This window comes from Myxocyprinus asiaticus, chromosome 6, assembly GCF_019703515.2.
Source record: "Myxocyprinus asiaticus isolate MX2 ecotype Aquarium Trade chromosome 6, UBuf_Myxa_2, whole genome shotgun sequence".
NCBI lineage: Eukaryota > Metazoa > Chordata > Actinopteri > Cypriniformes > Catostomidae > Myxocyprinus > Myxocyprinus asiaticus.
The window spans coordinates 7,523,811-7,541,086 of NC_059349.1; the positions used below are offsets into that span (position 1 = coordinate 7,523,811).

A 17,276-nucleotide genomic window follows, 5' to 3' on the forward strand; every position below is an offset into this window, starting at 1 on the left:
AAGGTTCCTTCACCACTTTTTTTTTTTTTTTTTTTACTGAATTTTAATGAAAATTATTTGTTATTACTGTATTCTTTTCACACAAATTAAGTTGATCCATCAATATTCAATAAATATATATATATATATATATATATATATATATATATATATTTTTTTTTGTTTTTTTTTTTTGTTTGTTTGTTTTTTTTTTTGTTTTGTTTTTTTGTTTTTCCCGATCTTGATACATTTTGTGACTATAAAAAAGCGAATTTTCCTTAAGGTGTGCCTTTCGCCCCATTGTAGCGTAATGTTTCTTTGAAAGTTATAGAGACATAAGTAGAGAAGCAGCCTGATGGGATGCTGTGAGTGGACGAGTCGGTATGTTTGTTAGGGATGGGCAGGTGGAAGCAAGTCTCAATCAAGACGTATTTAATTTTACAGCGACCAGCTATTCCACATGTACCGGATGGTTTGTTGGTCCTCTTCTCATTATAAATAAAAGTAAGTAGTCATAGATGTGGCCTGCAAATGCTCTGACATGGTAGCGCTTGTGTGCGGGTGACCTGAGCTCAAATCCATCTTATGTTACTCCCCACACTTCTCCCTATCATTTCCTGTCACTTCTGCTTTCTGTAGTCTCATTAAAGGCCTAAAATTAAATAAAAAGTACATTCTTATTACATGAAATTTGATAGATGTTTAAACGTCTCAAACTTTAACAGAATGTGCAACTGCAAGGCAAAGATCATTATGTCAGCGGTTGAGTCATCAAGGCTGCTAATAAGGAGAGGGAGACAATAACGTCAACCCTCAGAGACCTACAGTAAGCAAAAAGATTGAAATATTTTCTGTTTTCCTCCTTGAACATGTTTTTAGTAAGCCACTGATGATAAAAAATTAGATTTTTAAGCATATCTTGCTATTTGCTAAGCATATTGAGTCTATTCATCTTATTCAACCCCGCCCCTTTTCCGCGCTCCACTCTTCCAAATTTTGTCATTTAACTTACTGTTTGTATTGAAGCTACTGAGAAGAGTCGATCAAAATGGATTACTTGTGGGAGCACAGAAAGTATTTTACTCCAAGAGTTGATGGTGTGAGTCTACAGCACCCCTATACTACGTGAAAATGCTAGTGAGGTGTTTTGATGTCACTGAAAACAACTCAAACAGATCACATTCAAACAGCTATGACACACTGCACTTTTTCATAATACAAGCGTTTAATTGTTATACGTGTAATTCTGGTTAATTTTTAGGTTTCAACTTGTTAATAATTTGTTTAAATGTGTAGTTGTTATTAAATTTCCAACAGTGACAGCTTGTATTATTACACATGTAAGTTCAACATTAAAGAAATTTGAGAAGATGGTCAGAGGTGCCGTTCAGAGATAATTTTAATGACTTTGTGTTGTCTGGAGTTTCATGAGCACAGAGGCACATCAGTATGTCCACAGTATGAAGGTAATATCTTGTGTATTTATGAATGAAGTACTCTTGTTCTAAAATCCCTAAAATCGGTCTGCTTTCAGTTCTTATGACATCCCCTGAACACCCTAAAATACTTATGATAACTTCTGACAACTCTATAACCTGTAAATCCACTTCGCTAGCTAATTATACTTTGACATCAACACCATAAATATCTATATAGAACCGTGTGACAGTTTACAAGCTCTCTCGTTGAAGGAGGAACCGGGAGCCAGATAAACAATTTAACGAGTGTATTTATTTCCCACACTTTCTCAGTCTTACACACACTACTGGCTTTTCAACAGAATATTCAACACACACACACAGTCGGCTTGTGTGTCGCTCTCGCTCTCCCCTCCCCTCCCCTCCGGCAGTCTGGACTGCTCTTTTATCCCTCTCAGCTCTCACTGCAAACACAAACAGCTGTTAGAGATAATTTCCCACAGGTGTCAATCCTTACTGTTCTTCCTCTCGCGGCCTCACTCTCCACAGATGTCACTCGGCCACGTCCCCATCACCACAAACCGCTAAGTTCTGAGACAAAATTTTCAAGATGGCTACGTGCTAGTTTCTATAGACCTTTTTCACACTCTGGGTTTTGGAACGTGGAAGTAAACGATTGCAGGGTGAACTTTGACGGGTGAATGGGAGTGAATGGGAGATCACAGCAAATATAATTTTCACTTACCCATTTGCTCCAAGAGCAAAAGTAATCCCCCACTATTACGTTTGAATGACTTTCCAGAAGAGGAAAAAAATAGAGAGCAGTGGATTATGACAGGAAAATGGGAGAAGATGCCAAATTTACTGCCACTCTCTCAGCAGCTGTAATAGAAACCCCCTAGCAGCTGTGGTAATTTATTTTTTTTAACTAATTCCAGGGTAATATAACACAAATGTTATAAACTTACACTCAATATTTAAAAAAATGCATACTATTAAAAAAATCGAGAGATTTACCCTGCTAAATAAGGTGGAAACGCATCATCACAGTCAGTGAAAAAGGTCTATTGTGTGACTTTAGCAAGCTATGGCATTCAATATGACCCCCACATTGTAATTTTAAAAAGGTGGTGTGATTGCTGTAAACAAATGTTGCAATTCTTCAATGCTGGGTCTTTTATTATTTATTTTATGCAAGTTATTATTCTTAATTAGACCTAATATGTTTTATGTATGTACAATGTAATATGTACAACAACGTTGCTACAGCCTTCTCACATCTTTTACATTTCTATGTATGTCACCACAACGTAAATGTGTTTGCTGGAGTGTGATTTAACCTATAACTGCACAACATGAATTTATTCATGAATTAACCAAACTTAGGAAATGTATGTGAAATTGCATTTGTCGTTATTATTATTACAACCAAATATCTAAAGCTTTACTTTGCACCTAAATGGTTTATGTTAATGTTTGTTCCACCAGAGACATTGAACAAAGAATTATTGTTATAATTTTATTATTACATTAATTTTGCGCTTTGGGCCTAATCGTTTCGGAGTGAAAGGACTTTTATTTTGTTTCTCTGATCCGCCATGTGCGTTAGTGACGTCATCAGGGCTGCGCCGTGATTCTCTTGTTGTTTGACTGCAGAAGGTTTGTGTGTTTCAGAGTTTAATGAGTTTAAAATTCTAAATTGTTTTGAAGTTATTTTAAATGTGTTCCTACAATTTTTTTTATATGATTGAGATCGTTTTAATGTATTAATATGAAATAAGTGTGTCTAGATTATTACTGAATATAAATATCATCGTAATGTTTTATGTGAAGTTCTGATAGTTGTTCTCTCGTAAATGCCGCAACATGCTTGTGTTATTTTCTGTGCTGCTTTACACATTTCCACATGAGAAACAGAAAGAATAACTTCACATTTCTTTCTCTTTCTGTTGATTTTTCCAACATCTTCAACGTGATGAAGAAAAGTTTCCAGATACGGAAGAAAAACTCCAGATGAAACGACTGAGATCTGTGTGACAAACTGCTGTAAAGATGGAGTTTATTAAAGAAGAGAGTGAAGACATCAGTATTACACAAACATGTGGGATAAAAACTGAAGATACTGAAGAACAAAGAGGTTTGTATTTATTCTTGTTTCATCATTAAAGGCGAACTCATTAATTTTCCTCATTAAAAAAGTTTTACTCCTAAATAAATGAATTGTAATTTTGAAACATATGTATAAAGTCATCACCGTTCACATTAAAATGAAGACTTCAGTCATATCAGTAACCTTATAAAAGCTGTTTTATTCTACATGGAGAGGGTCTGCACATGGGTGCCACCATGTCAGAGTAAGTCCAATATGAAATACATAAATAATTACCAAATGCACCTTTAATTACTGCTAACTAATGAGAATTAATTCATCCCAGTTAAAAAATGTTGAATCAGTGAATCAAAAAGTTTCGATCACTTATTAGTTGTTATATTGTAAATAGCTGGCGACAACTGAGTGTCTTTTTCATTATACGAGTGACTCATTGAATCATTACCACCAAATCTTTTTAAAACAAGTTAAATGTAGTTTGTGTTTAGTCTTATTATCCTTTAAACTGTATTTAAAAACAATATTAATCATTACAAATTTATTAATAAAAGTACATTTAAGCTTCATAAGCGTTTACCTCACCAGTGAGGGCAAAGCTATTGTCAACTGCTGCTAAATCTTACTAGAGAGTTCATCAGATCTTTTTTTTTTTTTTTTTGGAATGCCCAATTCCCAATGCTCTCTAAGTACTCGTGGTGGCATAGTGACTCGCCTCAATCTGGGTGGCGGAGGACAAATCTTGCTTCCGCACCTGAGACCGTCATTCCGCCGATCTTATCACGTGGCTTGTTGAGCATGTTACCACGGAGACATGGCGTGTGTGGAGGCTTCACGCTATTCGCCGCGGCATCCACACACAACTCACCACAAGCCCCACCGAGATCGAGAACCTCATTATTGTGACCACGAGGAGGTTACCCCATGTGACTCTACCCTCCCTAGCAACCGGGCCAATTGGTTGCTTAGGAAGCCTGACTGGAGTCACTCAGCACGCCCTGGATTCGAACTTGCGACTTCAGGTGTGGTAGTCAGTGTCTTTACTTGCTGAGCTTTTAGTTATTAAAAGCTTTTTACACACCAGTCTGTTGACAGATGCCTAACCTAATAGTACACCTATGCAATCAACTTGAGTATTAACCACCCGCTCCCCCTCCCCCCCCCCCCGCCCCACACACTCCCGAGTTATAATTTTACCCAGAGTACAATTTGTAATACTAAAACATTTACATAATTCTAAAAAATTAAAACAATCTCACCTAAATCTCACTGGGTTTCTTTTCTCAATACTTACCTCCAGTTTTAATCGGATGGAATGATTTTTAAAGTATGTAGCCTACATTGTGGCCTTAAGTCATTTGTTTCCCAGCAAGACGTGATGCAGTCATGTGCTGACTTACATTTATATGATATATTATGTCATAATGAAATTTCTGTCATTACTCACCCTCAAGTCTTTATATTTCTCTCTTCTGTGGAACACAGAAGGAGATGTTAGGCATCAGGTTAGTCTCAGTCATTTTTGCTTTTTCTGCCCTTCTTGTCAAATGCGCTGTATTATGAGGGAGCGGCAAAATATGAAAGCCGGTAAAACTATCGCTCCAATGTTGTGCGCTTGCAACATTGACAGCTTAGTTGTTGATTATAAACTGGAATGATTTGTGCAATACTTGCAGTCCCACGGCGAATTTCAGACCCTGTAGGTTATTTTTAAAAGCACAATAAGAATATTAACTTTTTAATAAGTGACACAGGCCTAGGCTATATCACTAATATAGCAGGTTATTTTTTATTTATTGACGTTTTTATCAGTCTACTTGTCTGGTCGGGCAAATAAAATCGTCTTTTACTTGTCCCTTCATAAATCCACTTGTCCTGGACAAGCGTTAATGTCGAGCCCTGATAATTCCATAAATGTGTTTCTAGTTAAAGGAATACTTTACCCAAAAAATTTAATTCTGTCATAATTTACTCACCTTCATGTCATTAAAGGAAAAACATTTATGACTATACCTGGGGCCGGTTGCACTAGCAATACACAAGTTACAACTCATCCTAGTTGTGGCGTAAATGGGCACTAAGTCACAATTTACGCTCGACTAAATATTTGAGCGTTGCACCATTAAACTTAGGTAGGACGTAACCCTACATATAAGCTAAATATTTACGGCAGCCTCCGACCAGGAATAACGGATAGAATAATAAAACAGACTGATATTTTATGACATCAATGAGCTCATGTTTTGGTTGACAGACTTCAATCCTTTCGACATACAGTATGATGTTGACATTTACACTCGTTTACATTTACGAGAGAAAACATTATGTAAAAAAACTTAGCTCTTCAGCATGAAACCGTTCTAACGGTGCACTTTCCTGTGTACGCCGCCCGGTGTCAAGTTTCAACATATACGAAATAGATATTAAAATGAATAAATGTCTATTTTTACAGCCTGATGTATTTTTATTTATTTATTGTCCCTTACTCATTTTAGATACAGTTATTGAATATTTTTATTTACATAGGCTAAATATACCAATAATGAAATCTTGTTTTATTACATATCGTATTTCAATGGGGATATAATTTATTACAGCTGACAGTTACATGACAAGGTTTGAACATCATCCGTAACAAGATCAAACTTATATTCACAGCTGTTTAACACTTCTGTGTACAAATTTGAAGGCTATTTATTGGATCAATACAGGTAAACATCATACTATGTGACTATGCATTACTTTACAGACAGCTTACGACCTACTAGTTAAGTCTTGCCTTAAAAACAGGCGATGCAACCAAATTAAGCACTGACTTGATTAGAAACTAACTAGTAGTTACTAAGCCCTTTACGTCCCAACATACGTGAGACCTTACGCACAGCTGGTGCAACCCTACCCTGATGTATAAACGTTGATGTGTGCATGGGAAATTGTGAATGCACATTTCAATGCCCATTTTGTACGTACGCAATTTCCCACACACACATCACGATTTATAAAAACTTTTTTACTGGTTTGTTTGAATTGGTGACTCCAACTAGATAGTGATGTCCAATTCGTGAACAAATCGTTCTTTTGAACTGGTTCTTTTCAGTGAACGAGTTGAACCCGTTCACCAAATCGGACTGAATCGTTTGAAACAGTTCGTGTCCCGAGTCAACACAGATCCAGACCTTTACCTGTCTCTTAGACGTGCCTGACACTCCGACTAGAAATGAGCCGATAACCGGGAATAGCCTAATATGTTCCTAGAACTGGTGATATCTGCGTTTACTTACTCTTCTTTGCAATGAACCGCTCCAACTAGTTCACAAACTCGGACTGAACACTCCGGTTGCAACTATTCTCAAGTAAACTACAATGAGTCGCTCACTGCAGTTCTCAAGTGAACAGTACAGTGAACTGAGAATCGCCTCTTTCAGAGATGTCCAACATACTGAGAATTGATGAGCTGATGATACTTGACGATGTGCCATGTGAGTAAGGGGAGCAAAATGTATGTTTCTGATGTATTTTGCTGAACAGCAGAAAGTATAACAAATAAAACATACTGGAAATGTTTATGACTTGATTGTATTACTGTTTTATAAAGGTATGATGATGATGACCTGGTCACAACAGTTCTCGAGTCAACAGTACACTGATCTGAGAATCTCCTCTTTCAGACATGTCTGAAATTCTGAGAACTGATGAGTGAGCTGCTGATGAGCATGCGTGAACCGAGGACTTGAATGAGGGGGCGAAACTTTTTAATCGAGAGATGTAAATGAATTTTACTATTGAGTATTGTGCATGCAGATTATGTTTCAAGTTATTATGAGCTGGATCATGGTTTCTGTAAAAAGGGTGAGTTGATTAAGACTAGTTTATTAATTTTGTATGCACGAGACACGTAGAACGTCCACATTTGTATATCAGTGTCAGTACTGGGTGCTTTAGGTGTAAAACTTTAATGTAGAAAACGTATCCAAGATGTAAAATCACTGAATCAAATCAAATCACTTTTATTGTCACACAACCATATACACAATAGTGGGTGAAAGTCTTGGGTGCAGTTCTGAGCAACATAGCAGTAATGACTGTGATGAGACATATACCAATTTACAATAAACATCAGATTTACACATCACAATTTAACATATGTTTCAATTTACAGTATACAATACACACAATATAGAATACACATTATACAATAAAAATAGAATATATAGTATATATAAAATGTACAGTAGGTTGTATTGTACTGTATTGACATTCAGGCTGTCGGTTGATAGTCAGTTGCCAGTGTGTTATTAAGAGAATATAATTTATGACAGTCCAGTGTGAGATAATAAGATTAATAAAGTGCAGTGCTGATGTATATTGATCGTGAGAGATCAAGAGTTCAAAAGTCTGATTGGTTGGGGGAAGAAGCTGTCATGGAGTCGGCTGGTGCGGGTCCTGATGCTGCGATACCGCCTGCCTGATGGTAGCAGTGAGAGCAGCCTATGGCTCGGGTGGCTGGAGTCTCTGATGAGCCTCCGAGCTTTTTTCACACACCGCCTGGTATATATGTCCTGGAGGGAAGGAAGCACACCTCCGATGATGTGTCTGGCAGTTCGCACCACACTTTGCAGGGCTTTGCAGTTGAGGGTGGTGTTATTGCCATACCAGGCAGTGATGCAGCCAGTCAGGATGCTCTCTACAGTGCTGGTGTACAACCATGTGAGGATGTGGCGGTTCGTTCCAACTTCCTCAGCCGTCACGGGAAGAAGAGGCGCTGATGAGCCTTCTTCACAACGGCCTCCGTGTGGACGGACCATGTGAGTTCCTCAGTGATGTGGACACCCAGGAACTTGAAGCTGCTGACTCTCTCCACTGGTGCTCCATTGATGGTGATGGGGCTGTGTTCTCTGTCTTTTCTCCTGAAGTCCACCACAAGCTCCTTTGTCTTGCTGACGTTGAGGCAGAGGTTGTGCTCCTGACACCAGCGTGTCAGCATGTGCACCTCCTCTCTGTAGGCTGTTTCATCATTGTCAGTGATCAGACCTACCACCGTCGTATCATCAGCAAACTTAATGATGGCATTGGAGCAGTGTGTTGCCACACAGTAATGTGTGTACAGGGAATACAGGAGTGGGCTGAGAACACAGCCCTGCGGGGCTCCAGTGTTGAAGGTCAGTGAAGAGGAGATGTTGCTGCCCATTATAACAACCTGGCGTCTGCTTGACAGGAAGTCCAGGATCCAGCTGCACAGCCAGCTGTTTAAGCCCAGAGTTTTACATCAAGCTTGGAGGGCACTTTGGTGTTGAATGCTGAGCTGTAGTCTACAAACAGCATTCTCACATAAGTGTTCCTTTTTTCCAGGTGGGAGAGAGCAGTGTGTAGTGTAGATGCAATGGCATCATCGGTGGAGCAGTTGTAAGCAAACTGCAATGGGTCCAGTGAGGGAGACAGTACAGAGCAGATGTAATCTCTTATTAGTCTCTCAAAGCATTTGCTGATGATGGGGGTCAGAGCAACAGGACACCATTCATTTAAGGCACAATGGTGGATGTTTTAAAGCATGTGGGGACCACAGACAAGGAGAGGGAAAGGTTGAAAATGTCCGTAAAAACACCAGCCAGTTGGTTCGCGCACGCTCTGATGACGCGGCCCGTAATGCCATCTGGACCCACGGCTTTACGGATATTCACCCGTCGGAAGGATCGGGTTACATCCGTTACAGAGACGGAGAGTGAACTAACCACTGTAGCTTCGGCCGCGAGAGCTCTCTCCATGAGGGCGGTGTTATTTCCTTTGAAACGAGCATAAAAAGATTTAGCTCATCCGGGAGAGAAACAGCAGTGTTCACGGCGGAGTTTTTATTCACTTTAAAGTCTGTGATGATATTAATTCCTTGCCACATGCTTCTAGAGTTGGTGGTGTTAAACTGTCCTTCAATCTTGTCCCTGTACTGGCGTTTGGCTGCCCTGATAGTTTTGCGGAGTGCATAACTGGCTTGTTTATGCTCCTCCGCGTTCCCGGAATTAAAAGCGGAGGTCTGCGCATCAAGTGCCACGCGAACATCACTATTTATCCATGGCTTCTGGTTGGGGAAGATCCATATTGTTTTGGTCGGAACAACATCCTCTATGCACTTTCTGATGAAACACGTTACGCTATCAGTGTAAACCTCGATTTCGTCATCAGAGGCGGACCGGAACATCTCCCAGTCCGCTTGATCAAAACAGTCTTGTAGCATAGATTCTGATTGGTCTGACCAGCACTGGATCGTTCTGAGGGTGGGTGTCCCTGTTTCAGTTTCTGCCTGTAAGCAGGCAGAAGCAGAATGGAAGAGTGGTCCGATTTGCCAAATGGTGGGCGGGGGAGGGATCTGTAGCCATCCCGGAAGGGAGAGTAGCAATGGTCCAAAACCCGGTCCCCTCGTGTGTTGAAACTGATGTGTTGGTGGTATTTTGGTGTGATTGATTTAAAATCGGCTTTGTTAAAGTCCCCGGTCACAATGAACGCGGCCTCAGGGTGCGTGGTTTCTTGCTCACTTATACTCCCATACAGTTCCTTGAGTGCCCGGTCTGTGTCAGCTTGTGGGGGGATGTACACAGCAGTGATAATGACTGCTGTGAATTCCCTCGGTAGCCAGAATGGTCGACACAGAAGCATGAGAAATTCCAGATCAGGGGAGCAGAAAGACTTGATAGAATGTACTCTGATCACACCAGGATTCGTTGATCATAAAACATACACCACCACCTCTGCTTTTACCTGAGAGGTCTTTCGCTCTGTCCGCTCGGTGCACAGAGAACCCTACGGGTTCGATGGCTGAATCTGGAATCTCAGCAGACATCCAAGTTTCTGTAAGGCAGATAATGCAGCAGTCCCTCGTCTCTCGTTGGAAAGAGATCCACGCTCTCAGCTCGCAGAACTTGTTGTCCAGAGACTGAACATTTGCCAGCAGAATACTGGGTAGCAGGGGTCGATTTGCGCGACATCTTACTCTGATGAGAACGCTGGCTCTCCTTCCCCTTTTCCTTTTGCGTTTCCACGGCCGGGCTGCCCAGACAAAGGGCTCCGCTGCCGTGTTTGTAAACAGTGGGTCGGCATTGAGGAATTTGAAGTCCGGTTTATGGTGTGCAATTGCAGAACCAATGTCCAAAAGTGTTTGTCTGTCATAGACAATAAGGCAGACAACATCCAAGACAAAAAACATAAGAATTGTTAACAAAACAAACAAACTGCAATGTTGTGTCGGAGCTCGCAACGCAGCAGCCATGCTTGCACCATCTTGAAATGAACACGAATGAAACACTGATGGCAAAAAACACCCTTATTATTAGAAATGAATTGAATAAAATGTAATAATTAGCAATATGCACTTACATATGGCTTTATTGAATGTGTTTGAGCATGTATTCCACGACGCCTGGGTTTTAGCATTATGTACAGTGACGTCATTACGCGATGACGTAAAAGAACTACTGAATCGTTTTTTGAACTGGTTCATTCCCATCACTACAACTAGACAAGTAATGAACCGAACAAACTGTTTCTAAATTCATTTTGAATTTTGAAGAATGGAGTTAAGCACACAAATAATATATAATTGTTATCCAGCTGATATTAGGCTATATTAATTTTACATTACTAATTAAAAAGGCAGGGTTTTTGGTTTAATAAGTCTAAGTTAGTAAAAAGGTAAGTTTGCGTGTTTTATTTTTAAAACGCTCTTGAGTGATTCGATGTCAGACAATAGTGTTTTCACTGCAGAATTTTCAGTAAATATCCAGTAAAATGTATCTATCTTGTAAGGATTTAAAAATATATTCTTAAACAATTTTAAAATGTCCAGAGAATTTAGATTTATGCTTCCAAAAATAATGTCAGTGGGATGAGAATAATACATGATAGCCTATTAAAGATGTATCCTCTTAAAACATGTCTTAATATCTTATAGAATAATCTTTTAAAAGTTTTATACATGAGGCCCCAGGTCTTCATCTCAATACAATAGCAATTGATAGAGACTCCCTTTAAATCATAATAAAGGACCCTAATGTCTCAAAGTTGTCCATGTGGCTTACACGTCATTTTGCAATATTTCCATTATTCAGAGTCTGATACCTGTTTTGTTTTTTTTTTTTTTATTGTTTTTTTTTTTTCATATCAACAGTGTATTTCAGTTGATCATCAAAATTGTGTTTAAAGTTAATGAATATGTTTATTTAATGAAATTAAAATAGATCAATTAATTTTCAACATTGTATTGTTTTTATCAAATGAAGTGATTTTATACAGAACTTCACAGCACAATCTAAAATACAACATTGGAGTTATTTTTGTCAGACAAAGTGCTGCATAACAGAGCATCACATGTGAGATTGCTTAATAAATCATTAGTAATTCTGTTATTTATTAGTAGTAGTAGTCGAGTCAAGGAGGAGCACATTCACAACACATTCACAAGCGCTCACATTTGAAGTACGCAGCACGTTCCAACTATAATTTATCTCATTAAATTGCAGCTTTTGTGGCTAAACAGTCTCACTTGATCATAACGCAATTTCAATTTGTGTGCTGAATGTTTACTCAATGACATTCGTACGTCAGATGGTATCAATTTTTGTATCGGAGCATTTTTTTACAAGAGTGAGTAGAAGAACATGAGAGCGGTATCGGACACGATTCCGATACCAGTATCAGTATCGGGAGATCCCTAACTGCAAGTCTTGTCAAGACATAAAAATGTTTTTGTCATGTTCATAATGTTTATATCACACCAACAATATTCATACAAATAAGTTCATTTTTAGCTTTGTGAAGCTTTTTTTATTTAATTTTTTATATGAAAAAATAAAAGGAATAGGTCACCCAAAAATGATAATTCTCTTATCTTTTAACCACCCTTTTGCCATCTCAAGCTTGTATGACTTACTTTCTTCTGTGGAACACAAATTAAGATATTTTCACTGATGTATGATATGTTTTTATCCATGCAATTTAAGTCAAAGGGGTCCAAAACACCCAGACTCTAAAAAGAACATAAAGGCAGCATAAAAGTAATCCATATAACTAGAGTGGTTTAGTCCAAGTGTTATAATCAGTTTTGGGTGAGAAATCAATATAAATCTTGACACCTGTAGTCTCCTTGGCACGATCATGATTTGAAGAACAATTACACTTCTCGCTTGATTAAACCACTCGAGTCGAATTAATTACCTTGACACTGCCTTGTAGATTGAAAGTGTTGGACCCCTTGACTTAAATTGTATTACTATATTCACATCATACTGTATCTCCATCAGAATATCTTCATTTGTGTTCCTCTGAAGAACAAAAATCATACAAGTTTGAGATGCATAAGAGGGAGAAAATGATCATTTTGTGATTTTTATCATAACTAAAATATTCCTTTTAATTGCTCTTGAATTTATTTTTAACAATTTTATATATTTTACTTTTAGACCTGATGGAGCTGAAAGAGGAAAGTCAAGATCTGAAGGAAGAGGAGGAGAAACATCAGTATCAGATACCTGTTGATGTCATTACTGGAGAACAATCTTTTAGTGACTCACAGACTGAAGAAACAAAATCCAAAAAATCTTTCACTTGTTCTCAGTGTGGAAAGAGTTACACTCGTCAAGGAAGCTTGAATCGTCACATGAGAATTCACACTGGAGAGAATCCTGACACATGTCATCAGTGTGGAAAGAGTTGCACAGGTAAAGGAGGTCTTAAAAGATACATCATAACTCACACTGGAGAGAAGCGTTTCGTATGCTATCATTGTGGAAAGAATTTTGCATTTAAAAACAGCCTTGATTATCGCACAGCAGTTCATATTAGAAATAAGTCTTTTGCATGCCATCAGTGTGGAAAGAGATGCAAAGGTATAGGAGGTCTTGACAGCCATATGAGAATTCACACTGGAGTGAAGTGTTTTGTTTGCTATCATTGTGGAAAGAGTTTTACATTAAAAAAAAGCCGTGATTATCACATAGCAGTTCATATTAGAAAGCCTTACACCTGCCACCAGTGTGGAGAGAATTTCAAAAATAAAGAAAACCTCAAGCAACACATGTTCATTCACACTGGAGAGAAGCATTTCACTTGTCTTCAGTGTGGAAATAATTTTACAAATGAAGGAATACTGAAGCAACACATGAGAATTCACACTGCAGAGAAGCATTTCACATGCTGTCAGTGTGGAAAGAGTTTCACACAAAAAGGAAGCCTTAATATCCACATGAGAATTCACTCTGGAGAGAAGCCTTTCACCTGCCATCAATGTGGAAAGAGTTTCTCAAGTAAAGAAAGTCTGGACTGTCACATGGGACTTCACATTGGAAAGAAGTCCTTCACATGCCATCACTGTGGAAGGAGTTTCAAATTCAAAGGAAGACTTGAGAACCACATTGGAATACATGCTAGAGAGAAGCATTTTTACATGCCATCAGAATCGGACTCAGAAAGAGCTATTTTGCCAAGTTTGCTCACAGACTAAAGGAATGTCTCTTCAGTCACAGAAGCTTCCAGTACACACAAAATATACAGTGATACACAGAATAATAAAATGAGTAATATAATTACAAACAGGACAGGCTAACCTGTGTTTTAATTTAATCAGATTTACATAATCTTTTTTTGTCACATTACTTATTTACATTGTTAGGTTATGCTAGTTCGCTAACAATAGCATGTGCTAGAATGCTAAATGTTAAGTAGTTTCTCAAAAACACAAAATAACACTTAATTTCAAAATGTTTACTCTCCCGATCAAGTCCCACAAAAGCATGCTGAGAACTACAATTCCCCCACCCAGTTTCAGTTGTCAACAAAATGTATCCATATAGTACCAACACAAATGGATTAAGTAAAACTCCATTGTGATGAGGAGGAGGGCCGGGCCGGGCCATGAGGACACACACCCGGCCCTGAATTGGGCTAATCAGCCAAGAGGGGTATAAAGACGAGCCAGAGGTGCCAGTTCGAGAGAGAGAGACACATGAGGCCGCTGTGTGTGTGTCTATGTGTTTAAGCTGATTTGAGTTCATTAATGTTATTAAAACTTACGTTGACTGTTCAGCCGGTTCCCGCTGCCTCCTTGCCCACCTTACCCCATTACATCCATTAAAAAAAAAAAAAAGTAGATTGAATTCAGTGAAATTAAGCTGTAACAAAATGTTCAAGAATTGTGTTGTATTGGCTCATTTTAATATGTATGTAATTTGAACAAGCATAAAAATATACAGTATTTGTGCTGTTGAACATACTTGATTGGTTCACATTCACACTACATAATTTAATCTAATTCATTTTAGAGAATTACATTAATCAAAAGCAAAGAAAACAAGTTTAAAAGAGAAACCCAATGTGTTCTGTAGATCGCAAATAATATGATTTAATAAATCGAACAACCAGCATTTTCCCCTTTTTTTCAGTGAAGCTGGCTGCAACAGAGCTTTGGGCCAATTAACGAACTGTCACTTGCACGGGCCAGTGCTAGACTGACCACATTTACACCTGGTATTAACATGTGTTTCGGGTCTTGCAAACAAATGGTCACAAGATCGATTTGAGTGATCAGGTGTAAATCGTCTGTCCACTTGTGATCAGATCAATCACCTGAAACGCATCTTATACCAGGTGTAAACAAGGACATTTAGCCAAATCTTGTACAAGTTTTTTTTTTTATTTTATTTTTTTTACCCAATTTGGAATGCCCCATTCCCAGTGCGCTTTTAAGTCCTCATGTTCACATAGTGATTCGCCTCAATCCAGGTGGCGGAGGATGAATCCCAGTTGCCTCCGCTTCTGAGACCATCAACCCGCGCATCTTATCACGTGGCTTGTTGCGCGCGTTGCCACGGAGACATAGCACGTGTTGAGGCTTCAGGCCATCCACCGTGGCATCCACGCTCAACTCACCACGCGCCCTACCGAGAACGTACCACATTATAGCGACCACGAGGAGGTAACCCCATGTGACTCTACCCTCCCTAGCAACCGGGCCAATTTGGTTGCTTAGGAAGCCTGGCTGGAGTCACTCAGCACGCCCTGGGATTCAAACTAGCGAACTCCAGGGGTGGTAGCCAGCGTCTTTTACCACTGAGCTTTGTACAAGTTTTTTATGCCTTGCAAATGTAAACTTTTGGTTTTCTGTGATTTTTGAAAGTTTTGCACATTTTGCAGATTAAATGTCACAGAGGGGAACATTATGTAGCTGGTAAAAAGTTTTTCTTTAAATTAAGAGATTGGCTTGTGATCGTTATGGAAGCATCAGTCTCAATGGGTTGAAAATTATAAACAAATGACTGTGTTATTGTTTTCGTGTAGAGGTGTATATATTGTTGCTGTCTTGAAGTACAATTAAAATTCAATTAAAAATCTTATCAATCAATTATTTGTTGTAAGTTGTTTAATTTTTTCATTTACCTATGTGGTACATCTACACTATATATATATACACTATATTGCCAAAAGTATTCGCTCACCCATCCAAATAAATGAATTCAGGTTTTCCAATCACTTCCATGGCCACAGGTGTATAAAATGAAGCACCTAGGCATGCAGACTGCTTCTACAAACATTTGTGAAAGAATGGGCTGCTCTCAGGAGCTCAGTGAATTCCAGCGTGGTACTGTGATAGGATGCCACCTGTGCAACAAGTCCAGTCGTGAAATTTCCTCGCTACTAAATATTCCACAGTCAACTGTCAGTGGTATTATAACAAAGTGGAAGCGATTGGGAATGACAGCAACTCAGCCACGGAGTGGTAGGCCACGTAAAATGACAGAGCGGGGTCAGCGGATGCAGAGGCGCAGAGGTCGCCAACTTTCTGCAGAGTCAATCGCTACAGACCTCCAAAGTTCATGTGGCCTTCAGATTAGCTCAAGAACAGTGCGCAGAGAGCTTCATGGAATGGGTTTCCATGGCCGAGCAGCTGCATCCAAGCCATACATCACCAAGTGCAATGCAAATCGTCGGATGCAGTGGTGTAAAGCACGCCACCACTGGACTCTAGAGCAGTGGAGACGCGTTCTCTGGAGTGACGAATCACGCTTCTCCATCTGGCAATCTGATGGACGAGTCTGGGTTTGGCGGTTGCCAGGAGAACGGTACTTGTCTGACTACATTGTGCCAACTGTGAAGTTTGGAGGAGGGGGGATTATGGTGTGGGGTTGTTTTTCAGGAGCTGGGATTGGCCCCTTAGTTCCAGTGAAAGGAACTCTGAATGCTTCAGCATACCAAGAGATTTTGGACAATTCCATGCTCCCAAATTTGTGGGAACAGTTTGGGGATGGCCCCTTCCTGTTCCAACATGACTGCGCACCAGTGCATAAAGCAAGGTCCATAAAGACATGGATGAGCGAGTTTGGTGTGGAAGAACTTGACTGGCCTGCACAGAGTCCTGACCTCAACCCGACAGAGCACCTTTGGGATGAATTAGAGCGAAGACTGCGAGCCAGGCCTTCTCGTCCAAAATCAGTGTCTGACCTCACAAATGCGCTTCTGGAAGAATGGTCAAAAATTCCCATAAACACACTCCTAAACCTTGTGGAAAGCCTTCCCAGAAGAGTTGAAGCTGTTATAGCTGCAAAGGGTGGGCTGACGTCATATTAAACCCTATGGATTAAGAATGGGATGTCATTTAAGTTCATATGTGTCTAAAGGCAGATGAGCGAATACTTTTGGCAATATAGTGTATATACTCACCGAGCACTTTATTAGAAACACCTGTTCAATATTTATTCATGCGATTATCTAATCAGCCAATCATGTGGCAACAGTGC

At 39.3% G+C, this 17,276-nt stretch overlaps 2 protein-coding genes across 2 annotated transcripts in view; both read left to right on the plus strand.

The window, feature by feature from the left end:
* The window catches only part of LOC127442934 (gastrula zinc finger protein XlCGF8.2DB-like), a 171,061-nt gene that overhangs the window by 101,996 nt on the left and 51,789 nt on the right, over positions 1–17,276 (plus strand). The window lies entirely within an intron of this gene.
* On the plus strand, positions 3,012–15,883 carry LOC127442930 (gastrula zinc finger protein XlCGF8.2DB-like). Its single transcript, XM_051701329.1, has 3 exons — positions 3,012–3,056; positions 3,379–3,534; positions 12,948–15,883. The coding sequence occupies exons 2-3, from the start codon at positions 3,450–3,452 to the stop codon at positions 13,985–13,987; spliced, it is 1,125 nt and encodes a 374-aa protein (XP_051557289.1). The 5' UTR covers positions 3,012–3,056; positions 3,379–3,449; the 3' UTR covers positions 13,988–15,883.

Coding starts and splice junctions, on each gene's coding strand:
- LOC127442930 (XM_051701329.1), top strand. CDS start 3,450: ATGGAGTTTATTAAAGAAGAGAGTGAAGACATCAGTATTACACAAACA. Junction 3,535..12,947: donor AGATACTGAAGAACAAAGAG/GTTTGTATTTAT, acceptor TTTTACTTTTAG/ACCTGATGGAGCTGAAAGAG.